The sequence below is a fragment of the Jaculus jaculus genome, chromosome 16 (genome assembly GCF_020740685.1).
Source record: "Jaculus jaculus isolate mJacJac1 chromosome 16, mJacJac1.mat.Y.cur, whole genome shotgun sequence".
In the NCBI taxonomy this organism is placed as follows: Eukaryota; Metazoa; Chordata; class Mammalia; order Rodentia; family Dipodidae; genus Jaculus; species Jaculus jaculus.
The window spans coordinates 54,312,667-54,334,969 of record NC_059117.1 but is presented as its reverse complement, the minus strand read 5'-3'; the positions used below and the strand labels follow the sequence as shown (position 1 = coordinate 54,334,969).

General features: G+C 39.6%; 1 protein-coding gene across 1 annotated transcript in view; it reads left to right on the top strand.

Moving 5' to 3' along the window:
* Positions 1-22,303, top strand: part of Kcnh8 (potassium voltage-gated channel subfamily H member 8) — a 432,454-nt gene that overhangs the window by 263,788 nt on the left and 146,363 nt on the right. The window contains exon 6 of the mRNA XM_045135950.1: positions 20,521-20,678. Within this exon, the coding sequence (XP_044991885.1) occupies positions 20,521-20,678 (158 nt within the window). The remainder of the gene's footprint in view (positions 1-20,520; positions 20,679-22,303) is intronic.

Here is a 22,303-nt window from a genome sequence, read left to right as displayed (position 1 = left end):
AGGGTAGCCTTGAACTCACGGTGATCCTCCTACCTCTGCCTCCTGAGTACTGGGATTAAAAGTGTGCACCACCATGCCCATCTGGCTTATATTTTCTCTTTCAATCTGCCTCTCTCTCTCTCTATCTCTCAAATAAATAAATAGATAAATAAAATATTTTTAAAATACTTGCTTAGATACTGGAGGTGCATAGTAATAATAATAAAGGCAAAATTCCATGGTGATAGGGAAATTAAATAAATTTTACTTTGAAGGACTGGAACATGTGCTTAAATACACCAGGTAATTTTCAGTCCAAGGAACACCAGAGCACTCCGCATCACCACACAGCTCTCAGGAATGTAAGCGCCTGGGGACTCATTTGCCATTTAAAGGATCAAAGTGCTGAGGAGTAAGAAGCTTTCATTACTTTAAAGTCATTTATCTTTTATTGTTTGACAACCTCCTTCCTAACCCTCCTCTTCCTTCCGGCTTGGGCTTTAGGCTTTCTCCTCCCCCACCACTCATATTCCACCACCAATTTTCTTTTTAAATATTTTATTTATTTACTTATTTGAGAGAGACAGAGACAGAGAGAGAGAGAGAGAGAGAGAGAGAAACAGAATGAGCTCACTAGGGCCTCCATGCACCTCAATTGAGCTCCAGATGTATGCTATGTGCCACCTTGTGCATCTGGTTTAAGTGGATGCTGGGGAATTGAACCGGGGGCCTTAAGTTTCTCAGGCAAGCACCTTAACCATGAAGCCATATCTCCAGCTCATCCACCATCGATTTTACTCCACTGTTTATACATGGGGCGGTAACCAAGGCCCACACACCCACACCCTCTTACATATATGAACACACTTGCATCTCCCTAACCCAAGCTCCAAACATGTTGTGTGGGTCTTTACAGTAATACTATGTAACCATTCAAACTGATCTTGGATTGAATAGTTGGGTCTTTAACAATTCAAGTGCTGGTAGTCATGGATCAGACTTGATGTCTGATTTGTGTGGTTATTTATTACTCAATTATGAGAATATTCACAGTGTCATTCCAAGATATGATGTATGGGCTACTTATAGGCAAGTGGATTATACCCAGCATGTCATGACCATTGCCTAGAGAGGAAGGGATGCCTACTCAGCTACTCCTCAGCCACTTTCTGCTGAATTCAGAAATCAGGCCAGGGCCAGAACAACAGTTTTAAAACAGAAAACAACTATCACTTCAGACTAGACCCCAAGTAAAGTGTAACACAGTGTCTTATCTCAAAAGTAAAGAGAGGGCTGCAGAGATGGCTCAGTGGTTAAGGATCTTGCCTACAAAGCCTAACTACCTGGGTTTGATTCCCCAGTACCCATTTAAAGCCAGGTGCATAAAATGATGCATGCTTCTGGAGTTCATGTGCAGTGGCTAGAGGCTTTGGTGTGCCCCTTCCCCCCTCCTTCATTCTAAATAAATAAAATATTTAAAATTTTAAATAAAGTGCAGAAAGCATATCGGACAGAATGTGTGTGGAGAAGTAGTACATCTAAAAGCAAGGTATTGGGCTGGAGAGATGGCTTAATGGTTAAGGCATTTACCTACAAAGCCAAAGGATTCCAGTTCGACTCTCCAGGACCCACGTAAGCCAGATACCCAAGGGGGCACATGCATGGAGTTCATTTTCAGTGGCTGAAGGCCCTGGCACACCCATTCTATCTCTCTTTCTCTCTCTCTCAAATAAGTAAATAAAATATATTTAGATTAAAAAAACTAAAAGCAAGGTATTATTTCCATTGTTTTTATTGAGAGCTTCCAAATAAGTTTGCTTCAAACTACCTACTTAAGCATGTAAGCGAACACTAAAAATGCATTTATTTTTCAAAAACAATATCAGTATAAATATTGCTTTTTCTTAGTGTTTTCAGTTTTCCTGGTGGGGAGATGAAATGCTTATGGTAAACTGATTATTGGGCAAATGACCAAGGTGTGTGATCACTGCATTTCCCTTAATAGAACATAGTTACAAAGCAGATTTTTATCTAATTTGTTTAAATTTAGCAATTCATATTTCACATGGGCTCAGCAGAAGAGGCTCAGATTTTATTTTTTTAAAAAAATATTTCATTAAAGTCAGGCATGATGGCACATACCTTTAATCCAGCACTCAGGAAGCAGAGGTAGGAGGATTGCAATGAGTTCAAGGCCAACCCTACCTTGAGAAACCAAAAGAAAAGAAAAAAAATTAATTTACTTACTTATTTGCAAGGAGAGAGAGAGATTGAGTGAGATAGAGTTAGAGAGCCTGGAGGCACTAAGGCCTCCATCTGCTGTAAATGAACTCCAGATACATGTGCCACTTTGTGCATCAGGCCTTATGTGGATACTGGATATGGATACTGGGTAATCAAACCCAGGCCATTAAGCTTTGTAAGTAAATGCCTTTAACCTCTGAGCTCTCTCTCCAGCCCTTCATTGTGTCTTAATTTTATGCATTTAAGATCTTTTTCCACATCAACAAAAATTATCCTAAACATATCCATTTAATAACTGGACAAATACATATAGAATACTGATCATTTTCCATGTACCATTCTGAATTTTCAAGGGAGTGGTGAGGCAAGTAGTAAGCCCCTTCCTTGTAGGGTTTAGAATCTTATACAAGACCAGCAGTGAATGAAACAAGTACATACCATAATGCATAGTGTTGAGACAAATTTAAGCCAGAGGAAGGGGAATTAAGCCAGAGAAGGGGGAAGAAATGGGCTGCAATTTTAAGTAAAACAACCAGGAAAAGTATTATTAGTAATATAGCATTTAAATCAAGACCAAGAAAATGAGGAAATAGTCAACTGAGTGTTTTCATGGATGCCAGCCCAAACAAAGGTTCACAACATGTTTCTTCTGCATTGTTATCATTATTACATTAATATAGATGGATATATAATATAATATCATTTCAAAGGTTTTAAAAATTATGTCATCCTTAGAATTTTTTATTTGTCCATAAGCTTTAATTGAAATATTTTTTGTCTGTGTGAATACCATTTATAGTAATAACCACATTAAAAATTGTAGGTTGCATGGAATTTTCCTAACTTTAAAATTTTTTAAACTTATTTATTTATTGTGCAAACAGAGAGAGATGGGAGAGGAGAGGAGAGAGAGAGTGACAGAGATTGAGAATGGGCACACTAGAGTCTCTACCCACTGCAAACAAACTCCAGATATATGGCTACTTTGTGCATCTGCCTTCACATGGCTACTGGGGAATCAAACCTGGGTCACTAGGCTTTGCAGGTAATTGCCTTAACTGCTGAGCCAGCTCTCCAGCCTCATTTTTTTTTCCAAATTATTAACACTGTTATATAATCATTTCTGTTAATAGACTTCTTCAGATCAAACATTAGCATTCCATTATTGTTATATATTCCTATTTTACTTCAGGTAAAAGAAGTTAGTTGTGTTTCCCTGAAAAATACAGAGCTTATTTCTCAATGCATGTGCAGGGCCAAATCTGAGACACTCGGAAAGATGGCCGACATGCCAGATTGATCCACGTGACTCACTTATTCCTGTATTTAGACCAGGAGAATGTACACATGCTCATAAAATATGAAACAATGCTCTCTGTTTTGAACAAGCCAGGGGCATGAGGAATGGAATATTACTATATTTAGAAACCCAGAAGAAATGTGTGAGTTCTTGATTTAGAAACATATTGCTTTAGTAATGAGATGCTCCTTTTTTTTGCCATTTGGCTCTCACCAAATATGAACTCGGTTATCTCAAGCTCTCTTTCCCTCTTTCCAGTAGGACTAAAAAAAATTCCACTCTCTAAATAGCAAGGGCGTTATTCATATAACTGACATCCCTCATTTCAACCCACAAAGTTAGTAGTTGCTACAGAAGTAACCTCTTCTCTACCAATCCCTACCTGCAGGAGGTTTTAGATAAATAAATTTATAAGTCATAGAATTTTTTTTAAAAATCAGGCTGGAGAGATTGTTCAGTGGTTAAGGTGCTTGTCTGCAATGCCTAATGACCTGGGTTTGATTCCCCAGTATCCATGTAAAACCAGATGCAGAAATTGGCACATGCATCTGGAATTTGCAGTGGCTAGAGGACCTGGCATGCCCATTCTCCTCTCTCTTTTTCCTTGCAGATAAATTACATTTTTAAAAGAAAATGAAAAATAAATAGCTATTGAATGTGGGGAGAAATTGTTTAAAGGTGTTTAGCTGCTGTGGTCATCATGTATTGTTGTACAAGCTGTTAAATGTCTGTTAAGGGATACTATGTCACCCAGATAAGTTGCTATGGGGATTCTGAGCAGAGCAAGGAAGATCCTTGCTGGTCTGAACTCCATCTCTGTTCTTTTCCACATGACCACTTCTTCGTGTGGCTCCAACCAAACAGGACCATATGTGTTTGCTCAGCTAAGTCATTCATTTCACAACGTTCCAGATTGTCTGTTTGCTCAGCTATGTCATTCATTTTACCACCTTCTAGAGTCTTTCTTTCCTCAGCTAATTCATTTGTTTTACAATCTTCTAGATTCTCTGTGTTTGCTCAGCTAAGTCATTCATTTTAAAACCTTCTAGATTCCTTGTGTTTTCTACTCCTGAATAAAAATAAGACATATATCTTCCTGGTTCTTGTTTACCCAGTCATGTTCTTCTTATCCCCAGAATGTCATGTATTTCTCTTCTGTAAAGTCTTTCTGTCACCATGAATCCAGACAAGATTACCCTCAACACTGTTGAAGTAGTTTCTCTCCCCCTGTCTTTATCCATATATCATAATTCTGTTTCTGTTCACCCACAAATATAGCATAAAGGACATGGTTGGGTAATTTATTTATTTCTCTAGTCTAACAGCTAATATAAGCATTTGGCCCATATTAGGACTGAGCAAATATTTGTTTACATACTCAAAAAGCTCAGGCATAAAAGTATGAATTATATGGCTGAAAAGATGCCTTAGTGGTTAACGTGCTTCCCTGAAAAATCTACGGACCGAGGTTCATTTTTTTAGCAACCCACATAAGCCAGATGCACATGGTGATGTTTATGCAGTGGCTAGATGCCCTGGTGCACACATTTTTCTCTCTCTCCTTCTCTCTGCCTCTTTCTCTCTCAAATAGATAAACAAATCAATAGAAAGACATATACTTGTTGGGCTGAAGGAATAGTTCAGCAGTTAAGGCGCTTGCCTGCAATGCCAAAGGACCCAGGTTTGATTCCCCATGACCCACATTAGCCAGATGCACAAGGGGGAGCATGTATCTGGAGTTCGTTTACAGTGGCTGGAGGCCCTGGAGTGTCCATTTTCTTTCTCTCTCCCCCTTTCTCTGTCAAATAAATAAAGTTAAAAGAAATATACTTGTGTCAAACAGAAGTGTAGGATACCAAAGAAGCAATTGTCATTCATCTTTTTGAGTGACCAATAATAAACAAACACATGTCCCAAATTAGTGACTTATATAAAAGTGTGGAGACCTAAAATGCCCCTTCTCAGGATTATCACTGTCAGCAAAGGAGGCAAAAAAAAAAAAAAGTTGCAGTGCCTAGCCACGGAAGCAGACAGAAGGAGGTAGGCAAAGTGTTCTCTGCTGTACAAGTTGACCAAACATCTTGAGCAGTCTAAAGTCTCCTGAAAAGCTAGAACCAAAACAGTATGAATTGATGTCTCAAACCCAGGAGGAAACAGACAATAAAATAATAGCAGCCAACAAACATATCTCTTTCATTTTTTTAGTATTTATTTATTTATTTTAGAGAGAGAGAGAGAGGCAGATAGAAAAGAGAAAAGAGAGAATGGGCAGGTCAAGGCCTTCACCCTCTGCAAACAAACTCCAGACATATATGCCACCTTGTGCATCTGGCTTACGTGGGTCCTGGGCAACAGAACTTGGGTTCTTAGGTTTCACAGGCAAGCACCTTATTCGCTAAGCCATCTCCTCAGCTCAAACATATCTCATTAAACAAAAAAATGTTAATATCAGAAAGGGCAAGCAGACATGTTTCATGCATGTTCAGCAATTAAAAACACTTTTTCTGTTTAAGATACTTTTGCATCAGGACCCATAAAGACATTCTTTTAGGTTTTGATGCTTTTTTCTTTCTTAATATTTTATTTTTCTTTCTTTATTTATTTGAGAGAGAGAAAGAAAGAGACTGGGTGCACCAGGGCTTCTAGCCACTGAGAACAAACTCCAGACCCTTGTGCCACCTTGTGCATCTGGTTCACGTGGGTAATGGGGAATTGAACCTGGCTCCTTTGACTTTGCAGACAAGTGCCTTAACTGCTAAGCCATCTCTCCAGCCCTATTTTAGGTTTATGGCCTGGACATTGGGTGGATATTTGCACACTTTTCTCTTGTATTTGTTGAATTTGATAAGTATATACATGGAATGATTCAGTAGATGTTTTTATTTGGTTTTACTAACTGTAAACATGTAACATGTTACATAACATGCCTAGGAGCAGTTATGAAAATGATATATGTTGTGATGGTGTTGTTCATATTTGACTAGGAGTTGCAAAAGAGAAACTCCTAGGTAGGAAAGAGCCTAACAAACCAGTTTGATTCCCCAGTGCCCACATAAAGCCTGATGCACAAGGTGGTGTATGCATTTGAAGTTTGTTTGCCATGATTGGTGGCCTTGGCACACCAATTCTCTCTCTGCCATCCTCTTTCTCTCTTCTCTCATCTCTATGTTTGCAAGTAAGTAACTAAAATATATTTTTTTTAAAAAAATGCTACATGTGGTAGGACATACCTTTAATCCCAGCACTGGGAGACTGAAGTAGGAGAATCACCATGACTTCCAGGCCAACCTGAGACTAATTCTAGGTCAGTCCAGGCTACAGCAAGACCCCACCTTGAAAACCAACAACAAAAAAGAAATTAAAAAAGAGAAACTCCTGCTTAGGGATGCTGCCATCTATGGTAGAGATGAGAGAACCAGGCGAGTGTCTATTCAAGATGTTAAGACTTCATGGTTTGGATTGGGTTGTCAAAACTACCACCAAAATGCTATTCTCAGAGAGCTGGAAAGTATTGCAATACTAGACTGATGGAAGAGAGAGGGCAACTGAACTTTTTTGTGTCCTAGTTAGTGTTAAGCTGTTTTATTAGGAGCTGTATAAAAACTCAGCAAGTTATAGGAGGTAGACATATATTGATCTCACATAACATTATCAGGGATTGTGTTGAACCCCATTAGGGCAAGTGTGTGTGTGAGTGTGTGTGTTTTGTTGGGGATGGTTCTGTTGCACAATAATAGAGGAATTGAGGCTAATACTGGCTCTACCATCTTTTATTATTATTTTTTGTTTATTTACAAGGAGAGAGAGAGAATGGGTGTGCCAGGGCCTGTAGATGCTGCACACAAATTCCAGATGCATGTGCCACTTTGTGCAACTGGCTTTACATGGGTCCTGGGGAATCAAGCTCAGGTCATTAGACTCTACAGGCAACTGCCTTAACCACTGAGTTATCTGTCTTCTCTGATTCCTTTGTGTTTGTTTATATTCACACACATCAAGTCAATTTCCACAGCCCAGTCATGTGACATACTAGTAGCGAAAGGGGCTAAAATTGTACTACTCTGGAGAAGGCAGGCAGCTATTTTTGGACACATTTCATATCCAGTTCTACAGTTGCACTGCAAGGCTCCTAGACTGAAAGAAAGATAGCGAAGAAAAGTTCAGGAGGGGGTAAATATCAGAAGCACATGTCCCCATCCTTGATCTCAAAGAGATTATGAAATAATATCTGAGATAGGTGAGCATACTCCATAGTGATCTGAGTTATATAACAGATCCATGGTATCTCCTGTACTATAGGAAGGTTATTGATATTTATTTACTGTACTGGGGATTGAACCCAGGGTATTGAACATCCTTGTACATCCTCAGTATTATAACACTGAGCTGTATCCTTAGCCCTGTTTATACTGTTTGTTTTGAGACAAGGTCTCCCTAAGTTGCCCAAGATAGCCTTGAATTCAACCTCCTGACTTGAATATAACTTTAGTCTTTTTAAGGAGAATAACCAATGTGGCTGCTGGATGCATGCCAGCCACTTCATCTGCTATTTAACTGAGTGTGTCATGTATGAGAGATGGTGTGTTACAATATATACTTCAAGATGAATCATGGTTTGATAACATAATTTTGACTTTCTATAAATTGACTCTCTTCAGAAGCAAGTATCAACATAAAAGAGGAATCTTTTTGGGCTGGAGAGATGGCTTAGCGATTAAGCGCTTGCCTATGAAGCCTAAGGACCCTGTTTCGAGGCTCGATTCCCCAGGACTCACGTTAGCCAGATGCACAAGGGGGCGCACACGTCTGGAGTTCGTTTGCAGTGGCTGGAGGCCATGGCATGCCTATTCTCCCTCTCTCTCTCTCTCTCCCCCTCTTTCTCTCTCTGTCACTCTCAAATAAATAAAAATAAACAAAAATATTTTTAAAAAAGAATCTTCTGGCAAATTACATAAATACACTATTTCTCCATGGTCAATTTATTTTAAAACTGTCTGTTACAGGATCTGAATGTATTTCAAGTCTCATGTGTTACAAGAAATCAATTCTGTTCTTCCCTAGTAATATCTGCACTCATTCAAGGTGGTGCATACAAGAAAAAGTGAGGTGAAAAACAGTGAACAGATTTGGAAGATGGCATTCAATCAGAGTAGCCCTTGTCTCAGATGATTTTATTAAGATAATATAAACAAACCCTTGCTTTCACAAAACTATATTTTCATAACAGATTGAAAATGTCAACAATATATAAGAAAGGCCTGATTACAATCAAAATATACACAGTATGTGGCTAACAGAAACTTCAAAGTAAGAAATCTAGTTATTTGAATCTCTTGAATGGCAAGGGAGTTCATTTCACTCCTATGTATTCACAAGTTTCAAATCCTCCCATGTTGTCCCAAAACGTCATTTCCAAAAGTCCAAAAGCCACAGTCAGCAATAACCTCACTCCCCTGGTACCAATTTTCTGTTGCAGTTACCTTCTTATTGACAGCACAAAGCATCTGAGCAAAAGGCACAGGAAAGCATTTATTTATTGTGGCTTACAAACTCAAGGAGAAGCTCCATGATGGCAGGGGGAAAATGTGGCATGAGCAGAATTGGGCATCACATCCTGGCCAACATCAGGTTGACAGCAGCAGCAGGAGAGTATACCAACTAACACTGGCAAACTGAGGGTTAAAAAACCTCGAGGTCCACCCACAGATGACATACGTCCTCCAGCAATGCATCCTCTCCCAGATTTCCAAAGGCTGGGGATGAAACATTGAGAGCATATGAGTTTATGGGGACACCTAATTCAAACCACCACCTATTGACGTACACCAACAACTCTTCATTTTGAAGAGTAAAATGAGTTCCTTTGGGGTTACTTGGAAGCATGTAGGGGACGAGTAACATCTGTGTATTCCTGGTATTGTCACTTCTACCTCCATTTGCCAAGCAAGCTTCTGTTGTATTTGTTGCTGTCTACCACAGAATCCTTGCAAATCAGTAGAGATAACTATAGGGTCAGCCAACGTAGGGCAGAGACAAAGCCAGACTTACAGGAAAGCTCTATGCTATGTATACCCCATGCTTGCCCTTCTCAGGGATTCTGCCTGTCTTAGTGAACTCTGCTGACCCTGGCAGTCTGCTGTATAGAACATGAAAATGATTGTCTGTGGCAAGATGGAGTTACTCAGGTGAGGATTCAGCAGATGAACGTCACTACAGAGCTTTAAAAAGACCTTGAATGTGAAAAATGAGCAAATGAAAGATAAATAGCATCTTCACATTTCTTATAAAGCTCTACTTTGAATTGATGACCCTTTGATATTGTAGATTTCCAGCCGATATATGTAACTTCCCAGGGCACATCTCCTAACATAGCTCTTTTTTTTTTATTTATTTGAGAGAGAGGCAGAAAGAAAGAGAAGGAATGAAGGAATTGGCATGCCAGACCCTCAGTCACTAAAATCAAATTCCAGACACTTGCACCAACTCGTGGGCGTGTGTGACCTTGTGCTTGCCTCACTTCTGTGCATCTGGCTTATGTGGGATCTGGACAGTAGAACATGGGTCCTTAGGCATCACAGGCAAGTGTGTTAAGTGCTAAGCCATCTCTCTAGTCCTAGCATAGCTTTTAATGTACCTGGGTATCCAGCAGCTCTGGAATTCACCCTTCATCCCATAGCTCTTTATAGAATTCCATATGAGGGTCTTTGGATTTTAAATTCTGCTCATCATGAGACTGTCCTCCCTGGCTTCAGTATTCCAGCTCCTGCAGTGAAGTCTTCCGCTCACAGAAGCCTAGCAGTACTGACTTGGTTTGTCAAGAGGCTATTCTCTTCCCTCAAAGAACCCCAAGAGATAATTAATAAAACATGGACACCATTTTATTTCCCAATTTGCCTTTTGGTATCATTGACCCAGATTATAACACCACTAGAGAAAAGAACCACTTTGAACTCCAACTCTGGCATAAATATTTGATCCAACTTACACATGACCACTGTCACATGGGTGTGGCTTGGAACATTGATCTTTCCATTATGTCACTGTTCCCAATGGCTAAAAATAGTCTGGATTACGGAAACACAATTTTAGCATGACACAAAAAAAGCACACAAGCAATTTCCACTGATGGCAGTTATAAAAATAAGTATGAAATCTTAGTGCGCTTAAGAATCTAAGAATTTGGGCTGGAGAGATGGCTTAGTGGTTAAGCGCTTGCCTGTGAAGCCTAAGGACCCTGGTTTGAGGCTCGGTTCCCCAGGTCCCACATTAGCCAGATGCACAAGGGGGTGCACGCGTCTGGAGTTCATTTGCAGAGGCTGGAGGCCCTGGCGCGCCCATTCTCTCTCTCTCCCTCTATCTGTTTTTCTCTCTGTGTCTGTCACTCTCAAATAAATAAATAAATAAAAATTGTTTTAAAAAAAAGAATCTAAGAATTTATTTTTCTCTGAATCAAGTCTGATTTGATTATTTCAAATGCTGAAGTTTTTAATTTTTATTTTTAACATGATACTTCATATTTTTTAAATCATATCTGAATGTTACTCTTGAAGTAAAATGTGTTCATCAATTTGATACATCTGCTTGAATGTCCATAGAACGAGCTTGGGCACATGGTTTCTGTGTGTTTTAAGGAAGAGGAAAAGTAGTAGCTGAGGAACAGTCCACTGGAACAAAATAGAGTCAATAGACACATATATTGTGCATTACCTGATCTATGACAAATGTGTGCTTTCAGGAAATAGTGTTTTCAAACATGCTGCTGGATACATTGGGTACCAGCTTAGAAGATATAAATCTTGACTCTTAATTTATACTATGTCTAAAATCAACCGCAAATGAATTATAGATAAAATGTAGAAGTTACAAAAGAAACCCTTAGAACACATCATACTAGACCTTCAGTTAGACATAATTTACCTAGATAGTGCACAATTCATCTCTCAAATATACCACATTCATTAATTAGAAAAATAAAAAGGAGGGGAAGATTTACATTGACCAGAAGTCCTGGAAATTTCATTAAAATGGATAGAAGGGGCTGGAGAGATGCCTCAGTAGTTTAGACATTGGTCTATAAAGCCAGAAGACCCAAGTTCAATTTTCCAGTACCCATGTAAAGCCAGATGCACAAAGTGGTGCATGTATCTGAAGTTCATTTTTAGTGAAGAGAGGCCCTGACATTCTCTCTCTCTTTTTCCCACCCTCCCTCCCTCCCTGCTTCCCTCCTTGAAAATAAATAAATAAGGCATGTTCTTTTGAAGTCTAAGGACCAAGGTTTGATTCCCCAGTAACCACAAAAGCTAGATGCACAAGGTGGTACATGTGTCTGGAGTTCATTTGCAGTGGCTGGAGAATCTGGCACACCCATTATTTTTCTATGTGCCTCTCTCTCTGTGTCTCTCTCTTTTTGCTCTCACATAAGTAAATAAATAAACTATAAAATATTAAAGAATAGATAGAAATATTAATACACACTCCATGTAAATCACTAGAAAGATGAAAATTATTATCTAGCTTACAAAAACAAACTTCTTAAAGAACAGGCCATGGGGAGAGACCAGAAATTGCAGTGGTTTGAGATAACTTAAAATTTTATTTATTCCATGTAGGGATGTTAAATAGCAAGTCTTAACATCAAAGTCTTTGCCAGGGTGTATATTAAATCAGGATATAGACACACTTAATGGCCCAACAAACTAGCCTTAAAAACAACTAATAGGCATTCCATATCTGTGCAAGGGAATATATTATATGTGTGTATATGCATGATTGCATACAGGCACATAAACATACACACATGCACACACATGCATATATATATATATATATATATATATATATATATATATATATATATGTTTACAAAAATATAAATAGCAATAATTCACATTGGAATGACCCAAATTCCATTACTGGTGAAAATAAAAAATGAATTTCTGTACACTTAAGCAATAAAATATTAAACAGACACTAAAAACTTCAATGTACATTGAAAGCATCTGTATGCATACATACAGGGACTGAGGAGGTGGCTCAGTGCATTAAAGGACTTGCTACTCAACTCTGAGTACACGAGTTCAAATCCCACAACTTTAATTAAAAGCTGGAAGCTATAGTTGGCTTCTGTAATCTCAGCATGCCTATGGCACAGAAGAAGGCAGAGATAAGAGAATTTCCCAGAAGCTCACAAATGGATGGGAAAGTATAAAGCAACCCTGCCTCAAATAGTAAAAGGCATGTAGTTCCCCTAAAATTGTTCATTGACCTGCACACATACATACCCACACGCATTCAAATACACACAATTAAGTATTGAGTAATTAGAAGTACATACCATGTAATCCTGTGTACATAATCTTTTAAACTTATCCAATATGAAATTATTCTGTGTTAATCAGAACAGTAGTTCCTTTGGGAGCATTACAGATCAGTCAGAAATGTAAAGAATTATTTTACCATGCTAGTTCTAGTTACATTTCTATGAGTATTCTCAAAGTGGCTAGCTTTGCAAACTTCACCAAACTGTCCCATTAATGTTACTGTGCTCTACAGTGTCTATGCTTTTATTTTTTAAATATTTATTTATTTATTTGTAATGAAAGAGAGAGCGAGAGAGAGAGAAAAGAGAGGGAGAGAGAATGTGTACACCAGGATCTCCAGCTACTGCAGATGAACTTCAGATACATGTGCCACTTTGTGCATCTGACTTATGTGAATACTGGGGAATTGAACCTGTATCATTAGGCTTTGCAGACAAGTGCCTTAACCACTGAGTCATCTCTCCAGTTCATCTATGCTTTTCTTAAGATATATTTAAAACATGTTGAACAATTGTGTATGTGGCAATCAGTAGTTCAAACGCCAAATGTTATTTTTATGATTCTAAGGCATCTAAATTATACCAAAATAATCCACTGAAGAATTCCCTTCTAGGTTTGAAAGAAGGAAATAATTAGAATAAAGATACATGTTAGTGTCAGCATCCAGACAAGGCAAAGTATAAATCCCAGCTTTGTCATTTTCTGTTGAATAACTTTTGGCAAATTAATTTTCTGAATTTGTAACATATTGTGAAAGGGACAGATTGACTACTTTTCAGTGACTTATGAGGGTTAAAAAAAGTCAACACAGGGCTGGAGAGATGGCTCAGTGATTAAGGCATTTGCCTGCGAAGCCTAAGGATCCAGGTTCAATTCCCCAGTACCCATGTAAGCCAGATGCACAAAGTGGTACAGGCATCTGGAGTTTGCAGTAGCTAGAGGCCCTGTACACCCATGTTCTCTATCTGCTTCTTTTTGTCTCTCTGAAACAAAAAAATGAAATGAAATAAAGAGTTAACACACCTAAAGACATTAACTCCCTTGTCACAAAGTACTTACTTAATAAATTTTTAACATTTTATTTGCATTTTAACATAATACTATGTGTAAAGTTGAAATAAAGCTAATAGTATGAATAAGCTAGGCAATCAAGGAAGTCTATCAAGCAGTCATAATTACATCACAGTCGGGGCAGCAACTGACCCTTGGCCGATGGTCCACAACCCAGGGATCCTGTCTTCTGAATCTACACTTAGCCACTGTGCTGCAGATCCACTTGCAGTCAGAATAAGCTACAGCTTGCTATGAAAACGAGCAACATTAGTGGACTATGAGTCCAAGGGTCATGCTTCACTTGAGGACACTCTTCCATGGGGGTCAGCTGTGGCCTCCCCAGTGGAGATGCTCGGGCACTGGGATGGGCAAACTCATCTTGTCCCGTGCGTCCATCATCATCATGGTGGGTAGAAGGAAGCCTGAGGAGTGGTGCATTAGTGCCCACATCTTTTCATAGAAGTGCCACACTCCTCCTCCTCTCAGTGGTGCCTGACCCAGGTGACAGGGGCACACCAGAGGGACCCATGATGTCTTGTAAATAGCACTGAACACTACCACACATAAACACTAGGGATGCTATTTGCTCAACTATGGACATGACTGTTGTGGTGGCTTCAATCATACGTCCCCCATAGACCCATGGTTCTGAATGCTTGGTCCCAGGCTGGTGACAATGTGGGAGGTGGAGCCTAGCAGGAGGAGTTGTCTTGCTGGGGGTGGGCTTAGGGATGTTATAGCCAACTCCCCCTTGCCAGTGTTCAGCTCACTGTACCGCTGCTGCTGTTGTCCACCTGCTGTGGTGGAGGTGACGTCCAGCCTCTGCTCCTGCCATGCTTCCCCTCCATCATGAAGCTTCCCCATGAGACTGAAAGCCAAAATAAAACTTTCCTCCCATCAGCTGGTTAGACTTGGGTGTTCATGTTACAACATGAATTCTCAATTAAGATGTAAAAATTGGGCCGGAGAGATGGTTTAGTGGTTAAATCACTTGCCTATGAAGCCTAAAGACCCAGGTTTGATTCCCCAGTACCCATGTAAGCCAGATGCACAAGGTGGCACATGTGTCTGGAGTTTATTTGCAGTGGCTAGAGGCACTGGTGTGCCCATTCTCCCTCTCTGTGCATCTGTTTCTTTCTCTCTCACAAATAAAAAAAATAAAAATGGTGTAAAAACTACTTAATGATAAGATATTATTTAAACCAAAATACTTCTTTTTAATGAGTGTATGTGTGGGAGCACTTAATGAAGTGAACATTAATTATGTTAACACATTTTTATTATTTGTCTCTGCCTTCATTAACTCTAAACTTCATTACTTTGATAATGTATATATTCCTCATATGAAACTAATGGGCTTCATTTACTCATAAATATGCCAAAACATTTTGTAATTAAGTAAAACTGAGCCTAAATTAGGGCCTTTCATTAGGTTTTGGTTAATCCTAAAAGTATTTTTATTAAAGTCCAATATCTAATTTGAAGTTCTACATTACTGAAAAATGGAATGATTTATAGAGCTCAAGCAGGTGCTTTTGTGCATGTTATATGGAAATATTTTTTCTTTCTTTCTCTCTTTCTTTTGTTCTTTCTTTGCAAGGAGAAAGAAAATGAGATAGAGAGAGGGGGGGTGGGAGAGAATGGGCATGTCAGGGCTTCTAGCAGCTTCAAACAACTTCATGCACTACTGTTTTGCATCTGACATGGGTACTGGGGACTTGAACCTGTATTGTTAGGCTGGGTAGGCAAGCACCTTAACTGCTGAGCCATCTCTCCAGCCCAGAAATCTTTTGATGCAGTAGTCATATAAAGTAAAATGGCAGCAGTGTATAAGATCAGTGTGATACAAGTGACTACTTATGTGTAATGAGTGACTTCAGCAGAGTTCTCGTGGGAACTTACATTGTCTCTGTTGACCCAACAGCAAAATCAGAGCGTTCTAATCTATGACATCACATAATAAGAGAAATATGAAAGCCCATGGCTATAGATAAAGACATATTTATCATAGATGCCTTTCTTTTCTTTGAGTCACAAGGAATCCATGCAGATTAAAAACACAGGTCCTCAATAACAATATCTACATATGACCTTAATACACCAAAAAACAGAAAGAAATATTTATACCTATGTTCTTCCAGGAACTCCAGCAGTGTAGTGGGAGCAATACATGAGGAACAACTATGCTGTTCTAAGTTAGCAAAACTTTACTTTCTTAAATAGAAATGAAAGAGTGATATTTCCATATATTTCTTAATTTACTGAAGCTAAATTCCTAGACATATTAAAATCCATCCCAAATGCATTTACTCGAAGAATTACATTTCCAACTAATTGTTAAAAAGAAAAGAAGCGGGTTGTGGTGGCGCACGCCTTTAAACCCAGCACTCGGGAGGCAGAGGTAGGAGGATCGTTGTGAGTTCGAGGCCACCCTGAGACTACATAGTGAATTCCAGGTCAGCCTGGGCTAGAGTGAGACCCTACCTCAAAAATTTTAAAAAGAAAAAGGAAAAGAAATTGGTTACATGAAAAGAAATGTTAATCCTGGTAACACTGGCTATTGGTAAGACTCTGGAGTGCCATGGACTCTAAAAACACCGCCAGTGGGAATACACATTTGCTAATGGTCCATGGGACAGGCCATTTGGGGATGTTAATTTTAACTCCTGATACCTATATTCTAAGAAGACAGTCATCAAATACAACCGATCTTTCTTCTTCAATGTGTTAAAATATTAAGCATTTCTTCACACGTAAAAACTAAAGAAGCCATGCATGGTGGTGCATGCCTTTAAATCCCAGCACTTAGGAAGCTGAGGTAAGGGGGATCACTGTGACGACATAGTAAGTTTGAGATCAGCCTGGGCTTCCAGGATACCCTATCTTGAAGAAACCAAAATGATGAGGAGGAGGATGATGATCATGATGATGATGATGGCAGGACTGGAGAGATGGTTGAGATGTTAAATGTTCATCCTGCGCAAGCTTGAGAACCTAAGGGGCCCTGAGACCACCAGAGTTCAAATCTCTAGATGCCTGGTAAACACCTAGTGTGGCCACATAAACACCTACACCTATAGCCCCAGTCCCACAGAGTAGAGACCCAATCATCACTTGTAACCCCACAAGCCCTGAAGTCAGTAAACACAGGCAGGGGAGTGCTGCAGCAGGATGCCCAGGGTTTTGGTCCAGACATTCCCCAACTCCACAGGTGGAGTGTATGGCCACACACACACACACACACACACACACACACACACACACACACTGAAGTGCCTCACAATGTAAAATGAATAAAAGAAAAAGAGGAAGGGGTGGAAGAACGGAGGAAGAATGCTAAATCCCACACTGAAACCCACCAAATTAGAGATCAAAACATATTTTATGTTCTGTTAAGGAGAAGCCAGCCCACGTCCATTAGGGACAGTTGAAAGACTGAAAGACGTGGAGGTGCTCAAAGGGACTGAGAGACGAACCTGAGGACTAATGTGAATATTTCAAAACCGTTAGGTAGGAGAGGAAAGTGTACCCTGTTGAGGACAAAACTAGAACCAGGATTTGGACAGATAGTTCAGTGGTTAAAGGCACTTGCTTGCAAACCCTGACTACACAGGTTCAATTTTCCAGTACTCATGTAAAGCCATATATACAAAGTGGCACATGGCTCTGAAGTTTGTTTCCAGTGCCCAAGGCCCTAGAGCATCCATGCGCTCTCCCCCACCCCTTGCTCTTTCTCTCTGCCTCAAATAAATAAATTTCAAGAAAGTGGGAACTTCACAATTATGGACAGGTCCAACTAATGTGTTCTCAAGAAAAGGGAGCAGGGCAGAGTGACGGACACAAGCTTGCAATCCCAGCACTTAGGAAGCTGAGGCAGCAGAATCATAAGTTTGAAGTCAGCCTGGACTGCATATTGAGGCCCTATCTGAAAATGAAAATAAGAATAAAACAAACAGAAACCCGAGAGCTCATCATTACCAAGAATAACAAAGGTAGACTTCCTAAATAATACAAGGCATTAGGACAGGTGTTGAAGCATCTTCATTTCTAGATGGGTCAATGTGCTGATATTGTTGAAGGCATCCATTGTATGTATGTATATATATATATGTTTTATATTTATATTAGATTAGATTAGATTAGATTAGATTAGATAGATAGATATAGAGAGGGAGTCCACCATGATGACATGAACCTGGGTCCTTAGGTTTCCCAGGTGAGCGCCTTAACTTCTGAGCAATCTCTCCAGCCCAACGTTTCCTTCCTAGATGTCAATCTGTTGCTTCCTCAGATCACCAGGAGGTCACCTGCCTCCCCCTGGCGCATGCTCTTCTCTGTGTGCTGAACCATTTCCTTGTCAATGTCTTCTCATCCCTTGTCACCAGCTGAAGAAAACTTTCTTTTTTCAAAGCCTTGCCTGGGTAGACCACTCAGTAACATCTCCCTTTTGTCATAAAATGTAACCTGACCATAGACAATGTCTTAACTTGTTCCATCCTCAGAAGGAAAGATCAGGGCTGGAGGGATGGTTTAGTGCTTAAGGTACTTGCTTATGAAGCCTAAGGACCCAGGTTCAATTCCCCAGCACCCATGTAAACCAGTTACACAAGATAGGGCATGCTCCTGGAGTTTGTTGGCAGTAGCTGGAGCACCTGGCATGTCCATTCTCTTTCTCTCTATCTGCCCCTTTCTCTCTCAAACACACACAAATAAATAAAGTATTTAAAAAAAAAAAGAAGAAGAAGGAAAGAGAAGATCATGTGAGGGTCAGAGTCATGGAAACATGTGAGAATTCCACCTTCCACAATGTGAGCACAGTGAAAACACAAAAGTGAAATAGAAGCCGGGTGTGGTGGCACACGCCTTTAATGCCAGCACTCAGGAGGCAGAGGTAGGAGGATCACTGTGAGTTCAAGGCCACCCTGAGACTCCAGAGTAAATTTCAGACCAGCCTGGACTAGAGTGAGACCCTAACCTCGAAAAAAATAAAAGTGAAATAGAGACATCATGAGTAAGTCACCAGGATCATGATTCAATAAGTTCTTCACCCAATACAACACTGTTCTTGCTTTCAATGATTGAAATTGGCTGCACAAAGTAACCCAATTCACAGGATAATTGCATGACTCAGAGCTTAGCATTGGTTTTGAGACTCCTTGAGTTATCATCTCAGTAACGGAGATACTGACTTTGCAAATGTCCTCCTTTGAGCCTTGAAAAACTGAGCATGATATTGTCCCAGAATAAAAAAATTTCAATGGAGAAATTTCCTTCCATTACAGTTGGCCACTCAAAATCACCTGTATTCTCTTCCTCCTCCTGAAATTCCCTGTGAGCTGTTAGCACTCCAAACAAACTCAAATAACTATCTTAATGCTATTTAACCCAGGAAACTCGGATATCTGTTGCAGATGTTTGTTCTTTTCTTTAATATCTTATTTATTTATTTAAGAAAGAGAGGAAGGGGCAGACAGAAAGAAAATGGGCACACCAGGGCCTCCAGCCACTACAAACTCCAGATGCATGAACCACCATGTGGGTACTGGGGAATCGAACCTAGGTTCTTAGGCTTCCCAGGCAAGTGCCTTAGCCACTGAGCCATCACTCCAGCCCTTAGATGTTTATTCTTAATGCAGCAGGATTTTAAGTTTAGGATGATCCATGTCATTGCTGAGGCTTTGTCATTTGCCCAGCAATTATAAGGACCTCACCCATTGTTAGATGCTCAATCAATATGTAATGAAAAAAATGACATAGGGACAGTTTGAAAATTATTACATAAAGTATAGGAAGGGGATGGAAGAGAAATTTAAGCTATAGATCCATATGAGAAACTCCTTGTGTTTTGTTAATAGAAGTGGTTTCAAGTCATAGATGAAATTTCATATGCATGCAGCAATAAGTAAGATGTTAGACATGAAACTAAGTAGTTTTATACAATTACCTCTGTTGGCCAAAATGATCTTGGATGACTATATTGCCCTGAGACTAAGTTTCTACCTCTTTAACTTGAGAGTAGAACATACCACTTTGAGGGGTTCCTGAACATTAAAGACAAAGAACACACAAGCTCTTGGAGCAATGTGTGGACCCAGTGAGAATTTAGTAAACTTTATTGTTATTGTTATTATAATTGCTCAATCATCTTAGCACAGGGCCACAAGTTTTCCTTATCCATCTTTACTATCTCTTAATTAAATTAAATTAGATCTGTTGGGGCTGGAGAGATGGCTCAGCAGTTAAGGTGCTTGCCTGCAAAGCCTAAGTACACAGGTTTGGTTCCTCAGTAAAGCCAGCTGCAAAAAGTGGCACATGTGTCTGGAGTTCATTTGCAGTGGCTAGAGGTTCGGGCATGTCCATTCTGTCTCTCCCTCTCTCTGTTTGCAAAATAAATGAACTCAACTAGACTAAAAATTAGATCTATCAAAGATAATGTTTGGGTCGTTAACCAATTGAAATATGTGAAAAATTACTTTTATCTAATTTTGTTTAATTTTATACACTTTCTTCCTTCCCCCCCTTTCCTGCTTGTTTGCCTCCCTGGATTCCTCCCTTCCTTTCTTCTTTCTCTCCTTGGGTATTCATCCTTTCTTTCTTTTCCTTCTTATATGTTTTCCCAAGCAGATATTATTTTAAATTTCCGAACAACTTACGTGAGCAAGTCTGGCCAAGTTATTTTTGAAGCGAGATCAATTTGCATCCACTACGTCACAACCTGGTTCATCATTGATTTAATTGCTGCCCTGCCCTTTGACCTCCTATATGCGTTCAATGTCACGGTGGTGAGTAGAGGCTGGCTTTGTGTTTGTCTTTAAGATGGGTTATATTGCTGTGTTTTCTTTTTGCATGTTCAGGTGTTAAATTGTTTTGGCAATATGTGATTCCTGGATTTTTGTGCCCCTTTTAATTAAGAGATTAAGAATGTGTTGATTCTCCACTTGAGGAAGCTCCTTCCTTCTGACATCTTATTTCAGAACTAGCATAGATACAAAAAGCCTGGATTGGGTTGGAGAGTTGCCTTAGGGGTTAAGGTGCTTGCCTGTGAAGCTGAGGACTTATGTTTGACTCCCCATGTCCCATCTGAGCCAGACGCACAGTCTCAGGGTGGCCTCGAACTCATGGCAATCTTCCTACCTCTTCCTCCCGAGTGCTGGGATTAAAGGCATGCACCACCAGGCCTGGCTGAGTTTCTTCTATGGTCTTTTTCTTCATCTTGAGTATTTTATTGGTCATTGGCCAAAACCAATCACAGGCTGATGGAGGTAAAGCAGGATACCAGAGGTAAAATGAGAGAATTCAACCGGAAAGGCGTAAAATCCAGTCTAAAACTTGACATTCCTGGATTTGCATTCATACTGGTACTTCCTCCTCTTTCTTCCTCTAAACCTCCTATCCTCCTCTCTCCTCACAACTGTGCCATCTATGCATTGACCATTGAGGAAATAACACACGATAACCGCTTAGACCAATGTCTATGCAAAGAGTGCACTGAGTAAATTATAACTACCAGTATTATTAAAACTGGGCTGGAGAGATGTCTCCATGATTAAGTCACTTGGCTACAGAGCCTAAAAACCTGAGTTCAACACCCAGTACCCACATACAGCCAGATGTACAAATTGGAACATGCACACATGCATCTAGAGTTCATTTGCAATGGCTGGAGGCCCTTGTGTACCTGTACTCTCTGTCTGTCTGTCTGTCTGTCTGTCTCTCTCTCTCTCTCTTCTTCTTCTTCTTCTTCTTTTTTTTTTTTTTTTTTTTTTTTTTTTTTGTTTTTCAAGGTAGGGTCTCACTTTGGCTCAGGCTGACCTGGAATGTAGTCTCAGGGTGGCCTCGAACTCACGGCGATCCTCCTACCTCTGCCTCCCGAGTGCTGGGATTAAAGGCGTGCGCCACCACGCCCAGCTTTCTCTCTCTCTCTTCTAATTCTCTCTGCCTGAAAATAAACTACACACACACACATACACACACATATTTCAATTAGCAAAAGACCCCATATTTTCTTCATCCCCTTTTAACTCTCCTTATTAAGTTGAATTGTATGCTATTCTTAAAAGTATCAAATAATTCCTTGTGACAGAGACTTTTGGAGCACCATTTTTGGATTAATGAAATTTTCTGCTAAACAACTTCAGCCTATAAAAATGCACTAAATATTAGTGCAAATTAGATAAGCATTTTTGTCAGTTGATAATCCCCCTATATGAATCAGATCTTTTATTAAGATTTTAAAGACCTAGATTTCAAGAGTTGAAAAATGATCAGTTTCAAATATAGAAATTACTGATTCAAGATGAACAATGCTAACTGTTTAGTACAGATCTGTGCATTTGTTAATTGCCTATACAATACTGTTCTTCTTTTTCTTTCTTTCTTTTTTAGTTGAGAGGTTGACAGTGTCAGC